The sequence below is a fragment of the Amblyomma americanum genome, chromosome 3, assembly GCF_052857255.1.
Source record: "Amblyomma americanum isolate KBUSLIRL-KWMA chromosome 3, ASM5285725v1, whole genome shotgun sequence".
Classification (NCBI taxonomy): domain Eukaryota; kingdom Metazoa; phylum Arthropoda; class Arachnida; order Ixodida; family Ixodidae; genus Amblyomma; species Amblyomma americanum.
Genome location: NC_135499.1, coordinates 82043856 through 82056418, shown reverse-complemented (window position 1 = coordinate 82056418; position 12563 = coordinate 82043856). Strand labels below are relative to the sequence as shown.

Here is a 12563-nt window from a genome sequence, read left to right as displayed (position 1 = left end):
CCGTGGCGCCGTCACTGGTCTGGAGTGCGGTAGGTCGGGGTCCCAGCTATACACAAGGGAATGGAAAAAAACGTTGGAATTATCCGAATGTCGAATTATTGAATGGCCCCCAAAACCACCAAAAACTGTTTGCTGAAAGCGAAATTTATTTAGTGGGAACCAGGGCAGTTATCTCCTTTTAAAGGAACACTGAAGAGAAATAGTAGGTCTCCTCGATTTGGCTACACTTTTTACACTGGTTCACAAAAGTTCCGTGCAAGTGTAGCGCTAGTTCTGACAGTGTAAGTGTAGCTAGACACTAGCGCTCTCAGTGTAGCGGCCAAATCGAGTGTAAAAGTGCAGGAGTGTGCAAGCCTTCGTCTGCTGCGGCCATTCCTCCACGCATTTGACATGTGCGCAGCGTTTTGTTTGTGGTGGTAAGCCTGTGCGGTGTGAAAAATGGAGCATCTGGTGGCAGCGGCAATGGAGCTCGTTGACTCGGACAGTGATGACGAATTTAACACTACCCTTAATGTTGCCTTGTGCAAAGTGGCGCGGGTCGAGCGTCATCGAGTGAACGGCTACTTCGAACTGGTGACAACAAAGTATTTCGACTTTGAATTTAAGAAACTGTTTAGACTTTCGCGTGAAACCTTTGAGGGCTTGTGCAAGTGGTTTCGACTATCACCGTATTATCCTAAATGTGTTTCGGGTCGTCCTCAGATCACAGCAGAGAAAAGTTGCTTGATTACATTGTGCTACCTTGGAGCTCAAACAAGTATGTATTCAGTTGCCGATAGATTCGACGTATCCGAGTCATCGGTTGTGCTGTGCACACAAAGGGTGCTAAATTTTCTGCACTCAATCAGCGAAGAGGTAATATGCTGGCCAAGCGCTGCCGACATAGCCCGCAGTAAAACGGCCTTCCTGTCGAAAAGCAGGGAGAAAGGTCCCCGCAATACCGTCGGATGTATCGATGGCTGTCATGTCGAAATTCTGAAGCCTGAGGAATCAACTGCATCATATATGAATAGGAAGAAGTTTCCTTCGATAATACTTCAAGGTGTATGCAACGACCAAAACAAGTTTCTGGATGTATTTATTGGATTCCCCGGTTCAGCACACGATGCTAGAGTTTTGCGGGAAAGCACATTCTTTGAGGAAGCTGCGGCCAAATGCGGCGACTCTTATATACTCGGAGATTCCGCGTATCCCCTTCTGCCTTGGCTTTTAACGCCATACAAGGACAATGGCTCAAGCTTTCCAGCATGGAAGAAAAGATTCAACAAGTTTCACAGCCAACAGAGAGTTGCCATTGAGAACACCTTCGGGCTTCTGAAGCAACGTTTCAGACGATTATACCTTGTCGACGCAAAGACAATCATGCAGTGTTGTCGTATAGTCATGGGAGCGTGTGTACTTCATAACATGTGTAATTCTGAGAGGGACTTCATTGCAGACCTTGGAGACCTGCCTGCTCATGATGATGTTGGTAATAATGAAGAGCCCAGCGAGAGTGACGCAAATGCTGGACATTGTGAAAGCCGAAGGAAGCTAATAGCCCAGCACCAGTGCTGACCGAAAAAGAATGCACATAGGAGCAATGCAAACTTGAACTCGATGTTCATTTATTTTTTGCCTCAACGGCTTTCACCAGGCGCTCCAGGAGACGCATTTTCTCCTCATGCTGCTGCTTCTTCTCGGCCATCGCTTCTTGCAGCACCTTTATGAGGCCGCCAATTGCTGTTTTATCTTGCCGGCTACGTCGCCTAGCTGGCGTTGCTTCGGTGCTGCGGGAGGGCGCAGGGGGCTCGTCCTCTTCATCAGCAGGCCCATTGTTGGGCAACATGTTCTCTTCTTCCCTATTACTTTCATTAATAAAGTTTCATTAATTTCAACATAACAAATTGTTCGTTCCATGCTATAACTATGCAAAAGGAGTGGCAGAGAAATTTGCTGTTGGGTAGCTTGGTTTCTCGCCATTCCTGCAAGCAGAGCAGCACACATAGCGTATTTAAGAGCCAGAGAGGTCACTACAAAAAGAAGTGGAAACTTAATTTCAGATCCAAGAAGGTCTTATATATGTGAATTGTAGAATATTAAGCATTAATTAGTCAAGGTGATTTCTCTGTACAGGCCTCCACGACAGAGACATATGCATGCAAGCATGCGAAAGCAAATTAGAGCCACAACTAAAACATGCCAGTTAACATTATGTGAACATAATAAGATGGCACAATATTAAAATATTTCATCCGAGAAAAAATGAAGTGTTTAATTGTAAACTTACGCAACTATTCTTCCTGGTGCAAGCAATGCCACAGGAGTAATGTGGTGCTCTCTTTCTAGCACCTCGGACAGTTCCCTGTAAAAAAAAAAACGTCAAAGATCATTTTCTGAGGATAGCTACTTGAACAAACAACTGAAATGTCTGCTGTCCATACCGTTCGTACAAGCAGGCTGCTCGCGAATGTCCAGACGAGCCATTTTTTGCTTTTGATTTCTTATATGCCCTCTCCATTGTTTTCCATTTATTTTCCACCTGCAGTGGCGTCAGGTGGCAGCCAAATTCACTGTTTATTTGGTCCGTAAGCTTCTCCCACATGGCCTTTTTTGTCCTGAGAAAACAAGATTTTTCCAAGCGTTAGTACCCTACTGTTAAGTTTTTGTATAAGGATACCATCAGATACAGCATGTTCCAAGCTTATAGGATGTAGCATCAGTTACAGCACGTTCCAAGCTTATACCATGGACCTGTATGCTTTTGTGTAACTTTTAATAACAATGAATGATGTGCTTCTGGAAGTAGACAGTAAACATACCCATTGCCAGTACGCCGAGCCATAGCTTACGGCTGAGAAAACATTGTGAGCTCTAAACTTAAGCAACAAAGTCAGAAAGGTTAACGACACAAAGTGCGCCAATGATGCGTTGCAGAAATCAGACATATGCGCTATCTGACGCATAAGCACGTGTCATTACGGCATTTCACACGCTGCGACTTACCTAAAGCCACCCTTTCTGCCAATGTTGTCCTTGGCTTCTTTATATTTAGTAATCAAAAATCTTGATTTTCTTTCGCTCCACGCATCGCGTTCGCCGCCGCCGGACGGTGGCGGCGAATAACATGACGGCCCTGGCGACGGCGTGGGCTGACAGACTGGCGGCGGCGTGGTCTGCCAAAGAGGCGACGGCGCGCCCCGACTGCTGTCCTCAACGGCAGCCGGTACCGTCGGTGGAGGTGTGTTCCGCATGGGTTCTTCTACACGTAGCACACTGATGCGAAGGCCGCCTAGGAAAATAAAATAACTTGCAGCACGTCACAAACGGCGACATAGCCCACGTGCTTAACCAATATCAGTACTCACCTTCCGTCTCATAAAGGAATCCATCGTCGTTTTTCATATGCGTGCCATGCTCGTCAAGCACGGCGTATACCGGTGTCTCGACGCCGTCGATCAAGACGAGCATGGCTGCGGAAACGTCTGCTACGGCCATGGCTTTACACGAAGTGCACTCGCCGAACTCGTAGTGTAGAAGTGTAGAAGAACTCGTGTAGCGCTTGGCCAAATCGAGTGCCGAAGTGTAGGTGGCGCTGGCTACACTAACAAATCGAGTACGCGAGTGTAGCACTGCCTACACTAGTGTAGAAAGTGTAGCCAAATCGAGGAGACCTAGTACTTGGCTTGTATCATCGATAGAATACCAGCTCCTAAACGCGAAAACTCCTCTTTTCTCTAAACGAAGCAGAAAACAGCAAAAACTAAAATACAGATATCGCCGCCACAGGCCAATCTTGCAAGTACAAGCGTGATTATGAAATTGGAAAAAGGAAACCACAGATCTCTGAGGCTGATAAAAATGCATGAAGTTGAGTTTGATCGATATTGAAGTATACAAGTTTTGTTTTGAAAAGACTAGAGCACTTCTGTCGCACGATGAAGCCGGAAAAAAGGCAACCTGAATGTTGGAAGTCAAAGAAAACCTGCAATTGGTGGTGCAACAAACGGCCAGCTGAGTTTTGGTATGTTTTGAGGGTACTTCGTGGCTATGCGTTCTGCGTGCCCGCATGGTTTTTTTAAGCGCCTCGATTTGCAAAGGTGGAGCAGCAGAGGACCTCCAAGTGCTTCTCGGACGAAGTTCGTGCAACTTGACGCAACTGCGACAAGGATATAGAGCTGTGTATAGCCAATGTTCAACGCTCCACATTAGCAAACACACCGCTTGGCGTGTTCGCTTTGTCAACGTACCAAGATGCTGGGTAGCATAACTAGCCCTAAGAGGACTATTATTACAGAATTTAAATAGGCCCGCACATACCAGTCGCTACGCAGTCGTGACGGTGGCTCGGCAGGGACAGCAGCACTGCCGACTCATTGGCACTAGGATTTTCTTGCCAGGCCCGCCGCTTCAGCCCTCAAAAGCATCGCACGCTGTGCGGGGTTGAAGTCGCTGAATGCAAGCTGCAGTTCTTTGAGAGAACTTTGTCGGAATCGGGAACGTGATCCATCGCAACATTAATGCAAACGTAAACGAAACCACGACGGTTGATAGAAACCTTCAGCATCAGGCTGGCAGTACTCATTCAGGCTGCTGCCAGGCGGGAGCGCAGCGCTCGCCATCAGCAATCATTGAGTCCTTGTTTCCGTTTGCACCGCTTTATGTCATTTGTCCTATTTCATCATCAGAGTCTTGATTGAGTTTGAATCGTGGCGGCGGGAAAAAGTTTTTTAACTTCGAACTTTTGTGGCAACAAAGCCACAAAATGCGGAACTATCGGATTTTTTACTAACAAAAAAAATTGATAGTGTTGTCCTTGGTGTCCTTTAAGATGAAAACTGCGTGACAGCAGCGATTTCTTTCAGTACCGTCGTACTTTTCAATTTGTGCGCACTATTCAGCAGTGGCAGAAGCGTCGTAGGACTGCTCGGTAATGGTCCCCGCGGCTTCTTTCAGTGCCCGAAACTGCAGCACTGGAGCTTCTTCGCGTGTGGCGCCTGATGTGATGGGGCTTCACCGCGCAAATGGCGAACATCACGTGACAAGCGTGGAGTTTGGGCACGCTGGAAGAACAGCAATACCACACGGACGGAATCGAAGGAAATGTGCACATTGCCGCCGGAGTGGCAAAGCAATCGTAGTGCCAAACGATGTGCGGCTCGGCTGGCTCTGTGATATGCGCAGGAGATGGTCGCCGCGGCCTGGCAGCGAAGCTCCGGAAATGAAACCACGCAGCCGGACTCTCGGCCCTTTGGCTTTGTGCCCACTTCAGAGGGACGCAAGAGAAAATGTAATATTCAGTTCAGGCCTGTGGACAAATATCTGAAAGATCGCCTTCTGAGCATGTCATATCTTGACCCGTCCGAATTAACCGGTGTGAGCCCTGCTGCGTCTGAATGAGCGAGTTTCCAACGCCATAGACTTGCATGGGCATTTGGAGGGACTCCAGCAGCAGTGCGAAGCTTCCATGTTAACGGGGGCGGCGAGTTTGATAGTCGATCTCTTTTTTGCAGCCCCTGCGTTCTATATACGCTTCGCAACACAAGTATCTGGCACCCCTCTACCTAGTTTTTTCACCACTTGCACCTTGAATGTACAAAAGTTGAGAATGCTGCCGGCACTGACTATCCTTATGCGCATACATTTCCCAAGCAAACAGTCCAAACTTTTCGACGATTGCAGCCTCGACTGGGCCCCATCGCTGCACCCGTGTTATGCCTTCAAATCCCCAAATCAGTTACGCAATCATCGTTGCAAAGTACGATGTGTTAGCATGGCTTAAAGTATGGCTCTGTTCGAGGTGGATCTCTAGTGATTCAAGCACAGGTGGAGAGGGTAATAGAGAGAGAAAGTAGCTGGCAGCTGTTTTACACATAGTTTTATACACAGGGGAGAATTAAGGGTGGTTTTTCTGCTTAGTTCATAACATGGTTTTATATAAAGTGCATGGAGAAAGAAAGAATTAGCTCCATTCTAAGGCGGTGAAGCTATCTGAACAGTGTTCAGTGGACCGTGGTAAGTGCGTGCACGATTTTGGAGGGTGGGTCTGCCTGTGCATATTCCGACGCGCCAATACCCACCCAAAGGCAGTGAAGGCGAGGGGGGTCTTAGACCCCTCTACAATGTTAAGTTGTCTGAGACCCTCCTGACTTTAAGCCCTGGGTTTTAGGGCTGTAAATGAACGACTGTGTGACGTGCGCGCATATCATACTCTGTCTGCATGCATAAAACAGCAGGGCAGGAAAATGCGAGTAGGTTTCACCGTTGCCGGCTTTCAAAATGCAGTGTGCTGAGCGAATATCGCCATTGCTTTTCGCGAGGACCCACACGTCCACGGGTTGCTTGTTCAGACTTTGTGAGTGGTTCATAGGGGCATAAATCACAATGGCAAAAAAAAGGAATTTGTATCTGATTATTAGTATCCTTGCTTGTGTTGTGAGGATCACGGTGTCGGCTGTGACCGTTTGCACACATGGCTTGAGCACGCATCCACTTTTGAGAATGCTATGGCCTTCCAAAGTTTCCCTGGTTTTATGTTGCTGCCGACCCAGGTAGCACGCACAAGATCCTCAAAACGTTTGTTTTAGAGATAAAAGAGATTTTTGACTAAAATAAATGCTTTAAAGAGATCTTTAACCGTCAGGATTTGATCTGTCCTAAGGACACGCTTAAAAGAGGTTTTTAGAAGACGGGTCCTGGCTCTGCCCTCTCGGAGTCGTCTTAAAGGCGATTGAAGTTTTGGCGGGAAAGGCATCTTATTTCGGCGGGCCTTTTGGCCTCTCTATGGACACGGGCAGACAACTGGTTCTATGTTAGCCCTGTTTAAGACGCTTTATAGACCACATAAGTTTTGGCTACAAAGCACACCATTTTGGCGGGCTTTTCAGGATTTTGGTGCACGGGGTTGAAGACGGGTTCAATTACTGCCCTCTTTAAGACAGATAGATGGCAGACATTTCTGCAGAAAGGCGCATCTGATTCTGACAGGCTGTTTCGGCTCGACGTTTTTCTCAGTGAGCATGTCTGTCTCGACGCTGGCAGGCGGCGGCCCCGCCATCTTTGCGGCCCCCACAGTGCACGTCTGGAACGCCGCGCTCTCTCTTCAGGCTGAAAGGCTGAACCCTTTAAATCGGACGGTGGCTCAAGCCACCTAGCCATGACTTGTGAAATTTTACTCTTCTCATGATTTTAGCCACCAATCAGATAATGTTCGCTTGGTTACTTCTACCCGCTTAAAATCTACTTTCCCTTCACTGTCCTTAAACCACAATGCTGCTTCCCACTGTAGGATGAAGCCCTTTGAAGAAAAGTATCAAGTGTTCAGCCATTTCCTGCTCCTCTCCGCATGCAACGCACAACGTGTCTATCTCGTGGTACCTGACTCTGTATGTCTGAGTCCGCAAAACTCCCGTACTGGCCTCAAACAACAGAGCTTCCCCTACAATTATCGTAGATATTTTCTTTGGCAGTTTCCTGCTCATAGATCCTGCATGTTCCCAGTGCCGATTTCTTCAGCATTCCTGTTTTCCACAGAGCTCTCTCTGTTTCTTCAACCTTTTTTTTAATCGATAATCGCTGATTTGCCCCCTACTGCTGTCCAGATATTTGCTTGTCAATTTTCTCGTTCACTTTCTCCATTTCGTATCAACATTCCTCATATACAGGTATCTGAAAACTTTCCTAGCCCACTGCATTTCCCCCATTTTTCTCAATCGCTCCTCAAATGCTATCTTACTGCTAGCTTCTCTGCGCTCGAACGACGCCCATCCCATATCACCTTATACGCCCTGATTTGGTGTATTGACATGTGCTCGCAAAGCTAGCCTCCCTACGCCGCGTTGTTTGATTTCTAACCTTGATTGAACATCTGTTCTCATGCACAGGACTGCATTACTGACAGACTAGGAACCATCACGTCTTTCCAGATGCCTCTTACCACTTCATACCTATAGTAATTCCACAGTGCCCTATTTTTTATGACAGCTACATTCCTACTAGCTTTATTCATTACATATTTTTCATTATCTGTCAGATACTCAGCACCGTTATTTATCCACACTCCAAGATACTTGTACTCATCCACTACTTCTAGCGTGAGCGCCTGTACTCTATGCTCGCCGCCCTCATCATTAAATATCATGACTGCAGATTTTTCTTTGCTAAACTTGAAACCTAATCTATGTCCCTCTGTACCACAAATGTCTATCAACTTCTGCAAATCTTCCTTGTTTTCAGCTATTAGCGCTATATCATCCACGTACATTAGTCCCTGTAATGACTGTTTAATCCATTCTGCTCGCTTGAAAAAAAGGTTGAAGCCTAGTCCGCTCATCTCTAGTTTGGTCTCTAAGCATTACAGCTACAATATGAACAACAAAGGAGATAGAGGACATCCTTGCTTAAGCCCCCGCTGTATCTCTAGAGGCCGTGATACATTTTTCCCTATTTTATAAGCACTCTGTTACCTTTATATATATATATATATATATATATATATATATATATATATATATATATATATATATATATATATATATATATATATATATATATATATATATATATTAAAGATTGATTACTACACTTCCACATCCAATGTGCCCAGTATGTGTGTGTCACGTTCTCTTTCTTCGCCCTCGTCGGTTTGTGCACTTCAAGCTTTTGGAATGTCTCATCAACACGCCCAATAAATCACTTAATTTGCCACACTGGGATGTTAACCACAAGCATTCACAAAGTTTGTTTTGTTGAGAGTTTCTTTAGCGGCGTGCAAATGCTTCCGCCGTTCTCAGGAAAACCGGAGCGAAAAAAATACTAAACAGGAGTTTTACATCGCAACCCCTAGCGCAGCATCAACACTGGCATGCTTCCCGCAATGCAGTTACAGTAGGGCCGGTATCGACTTTGGCAAGAAGCTGCGGCGATAAAGTCTTGTCGCTAAACTAACATCGAAAAGCTCTTGCTCTCCGGAGCAGCAAAGCTCAGACAGAAGTCTATGAATGCAACAGAAAGTCGAGGAGTACATGACCACGCCAGCCACGCTCCAGCGGCTCGTCTCCTCCGTCTTAGTTGGTTCCCCCTGCAGCAGCGCCGCCTCTTTTCTGGCGGTCACTTCGGAAGTTTTGACCGGGCACGTTGCCGACGGAGCGTATTCCGTCAGCAATGTCTCGACTGGTACACGTGCTGCTCGCACCGCTGGAACACTCTCTTTCATTGTGTGCACGTGCAGTCATGCTCGCAAGAGCACAAAAGAGGGGTAGCCCAAGTGCGTCCACAGAATTCTTTGCATGGGGGGGGGGGGGGGGCTTCTAATTGTTGGAGGGGGGGGGGGGGCAGCGTTTTGTTCGCAGCAAAAAGGCAGTATTTGCGGCGTAAATTTATTTACTTATTTATAATAAAATAGGTAAGACACACATGAAAGAAAAATTACAAACAGCAAATTAATGCGTGGCTTGGAGAAATACATTGGAGTTTATTAACGAACAAACAATTAATAAAAATGCAAAAAGATACTATCACTTCGTGGAGAAGAGTGCTCAGTCTTGCTGCATGCGGATTCTCTACTCACCCGAATTGATGACCAGCACACAGCACAATATATTCACAATCACCCAACTACAGTCACTCAGTCAGTCTTCCTTGAACAGGCTCCAGACGCCTTGGGTTTTTCTGGGCGAATTGCGTGATGACACGGGTGATCGATGAAGTCATTTCTGAGTTTCATTACACACTTTCGGTGCACACTCATCATACAAAGGCCCTCCAGCCTGTCGTTTGTCATCCTTGAGCATAGCCAGGTTTTCACTCACTGTACTTCGACCGTACACTCACTCACTGGCGTTCGACCGTACAGGTAGTAACTGGCAAAGCCAGAGCCACCTCAATGGCTTTTGCAACACCGGGGAAAAATGTTTTGGCCTGATGTAGAAGCTCGCAGTAAGTTATTTCTGATGGGTCCCCATTTTTGTTGCGCCACATCTCATACCAAGAGATGGCCTCTTCCTTGAAGTTGTCGATGCCGTATAAGCTTTGGAGTTCTTCGGCGAGAGCAGTGAACTCATCACGGCTCGAGTGCTTCATTTTTGATGGATGCAGCTGTAGTAGGGTGCCTCAATGCCAGTTCCCGGGTGGAGACAACTTTAGCGGCGCCGCCATATTGAATCACACGGGATCAGCGACGCTATCGTTTATAACGGCGCCGTTCATGCTCTCGGCGCGCTTCAAAGTGCTTTAACTTGAACGGCCTTTTGCAGCGAGAGCTACACTGGGCTACCAGTCGAGCATTTCGCGGTACACGGGAGAGGCCAGTTGTGATTCAATATGGCAGCGTCGCTTAAGTTGTCTCCACCCGTGGAGCAGCGGCGCTGGCATTGAGGCACCCTAAGCTAGAGAACTTTGAAGCTCCTCTCATTGCTTTCAGAAAACCGGCGAGCTAAAGAAGCAGTGAGGTAGTCCAAGTACGGCACATATATTGCCACACGGCAGTATTCCTCCGGCGACTGAATCCCGTAGTTGTCTCGATGGGCCTGACGAGAGACTTGTCTTGGTACAGATATCACCACATTTAAGTGATTGGCTGCCTCCCTTGCTGCATTCATGATGTCAGAGAACTCCTCTACAGCTTTTGTCCGGTGGCCGCGAAAAATACATTGCAGCTCAGTGATTTGGTCATGCACAGAATGGAAGTCCGTGGATACACCTTGCAGAACGTTCGTAACTGTTTCGAGCCGAGCGCTGTACTTCGCTACAGTGTGCAAGCAGACTATGAAAGATGAGTTCAGTCTAGTTGCAGCGTTCGAACATGATTCCGTTGACGCGAGCTCCTCGAGTGCTTCGACTATGGCCACCTAATGCTGAGAGAAGATCCTAATAGACTTGTATTTTACAGACCATCTTGTCTCACACAGCAGCGGAATGTTGGGCACCAATTTTCTCCGGAGCACGCTCTCGCGGAAGAAGTTTATGGTTTTTTTGATTATCCCAACTGTGTTTCGAATTTCAGAGACGTTGTCCAAATCGTTGATGACGAGATTTAGTTTGTGACTTGCGCAGTGGAAAAATGGTGCCTTCGGGAACTGTTTCTGTATTATTTTGTTCACTCCAGCTCCCAGGTAGCACACAAGGTCTTCAAAACGTCTATTTCAGGAATAAAACGGATAAAACAGATTTTCGACCAACATAAACGTTTTGAATAGGTCGTTTATGAGCCGAATTAAATCTGCCCCAACGGTAAGGTTAAAAGAGAGCTTTGCAAGACAGGTTTTACCCGCCGCGGTGGCTCAGTGGTTAGGGCGCTCGACTACTGATCCGGAGTTCCCGGGTTCGAACCCGACCGCGGCGGCTGCGTTTTTATGGAGGAAAAACGCTAAGGCGCCCGTGTGCTGAGCGATGTCAGTGCACGTTAAAGATCCCCAGGTGGTCGAAATTATTCCGGAGCCCTCCACTACGGCACCTCTTCTTCCTTTCTTCTTTCACTCCCTCCTTTATCCCTTCCCTTACAGCGCGGTTCAGGTGTCCAACGTTATATGAGACAGATACTGCGCCATTTCCTTTCCCCAAAAACCAATTATTATTATTAAGACAGGTTTTATCTGTGCTCTCTTTGAGACATCTTGTAGACAACAGGAGTATTGGGGCCAAAGACATCAATTTTGGCGGGCTTTTCGGGCTTGCAGTTGACCCCTTTTATTGCATACACTTTTATCTGCTGTTTGCAAATTTCCCATTCTTCTCCAACTACGCGATTGCCATCCACCGTTATTTTATTAATTTCTTGCGCTACAAACCCAGTGAAAATTTCGTCATTCAGAAGTTTATTGTTGAAGTTCCAGAGGTCCCACTGGAAAGAGTTTTTTGTTTTATCGCGCCTATACTACATTTCACCAAGCAGTGGTCCGAGAAACGTGCAGGAACAACATCGTAGCTGTGACATTTTGGCGATAGATCAACCGATACATATATTCTATCAAGGCGGGCATGGCTACTACGTTGGAAGTGCGTGAACATCATGCCGCGCTTGTATACCACGCATTCAGTCACGTCCTCCAATGCAAACTTATCGATCAAGCGACGCAGCAGTTCGGTGCTTTCATCGCGGTGGGACCGCGTGCTGGTTTTGTCAGGTGCGCTCAAGATACAATTAAAATCCCCCAACAAAACCAGGTGTTTTTTCTGTGCTTAAGAACTGCTGAATTCTCTCAAAAAAGCTACCCTATCCTCACCCACGTTAGGTGCGTAAACGCAAATTAGGCGCCATTCGGAGCAGGCGTAAGCAAAATCCACTACTGCACAACGACCCGAAGGGCACGATGTGTACGCCTGCACCTCGAGGCATAGACAGATTTTTATAAACACAATGCATCCGGCAGATGTGCCGATGGCATGGCTCACGACCGCATAAAATCTAGACGTGAAACGTTGCACGATGCTCTCGCTGTCTTGTTCCCCTTCAACTTTCGCCTCTTGAATAGCAAGCAGATCAATGCCTATGATCTGTTAAAATTCGGTTCACTTGGCTCTGCTTCCTCTTAGCGGCAAAACCTAGGTCGGACATTAAGCGTTGCAAAATTCAAAGAGTGTGCAGA

At 46.8% G+C, this 12563-nt stretch overlaps 1 protein-coding gene across 1 annotated transcript; it reads right to left on the bottom strand.

The window, feature by feature from the left end:
• Positions 1-1579: 1579 nt before the first annotated feature.
• Positions 1580-3650, bottom strand: LOC144124694 (uncharacterized). The gene is made up of 5 exons (XM_077657527.1): positions 3348-3650; positions 2986-3271; positions 2424-2597; positions 2270-2344; positions 1580-1964 (listed from the first exon to the last, which is right to left on the bottom strand). The coding sequence occupies exons 1-5, from the start codon at positions 3475-3477 to the stop codon at positions 1907-1909; spliced, it is 723 nt and encodes a 240-aa protein (XP_077513653.1). The 5' UTR covers positions 3478-3650; the 3' UTR covers positions 1580-1906.
• Between the last annotated feature and the right edge of the window lie 8913 nt (positions 3651-12563).

Coding starts and splice junctions, on each gene's coding strand:
- LOC144124694 (XM_077657527.1), bottom strand. CDS start 3,477: ATGGCCGTAGCAGACGTTTCCGCAGCCATGCTCGTCTTGATCGACGGC. Junction 2,598..2,985: donor GGCAGAAAGGGTGGCTTTAG/GTAAGTCGCAGC, acceptor TTGTTTTCTCAG/GACAAAAAAGGCCATGTGGG. Junction 2,345..2,423: donor GCAGCCTGCTTGTACGAACG/GTATGGACAGCA, acceptor TTTTTTTTACAG/GGAACTGTCCGAGGTGCTAG.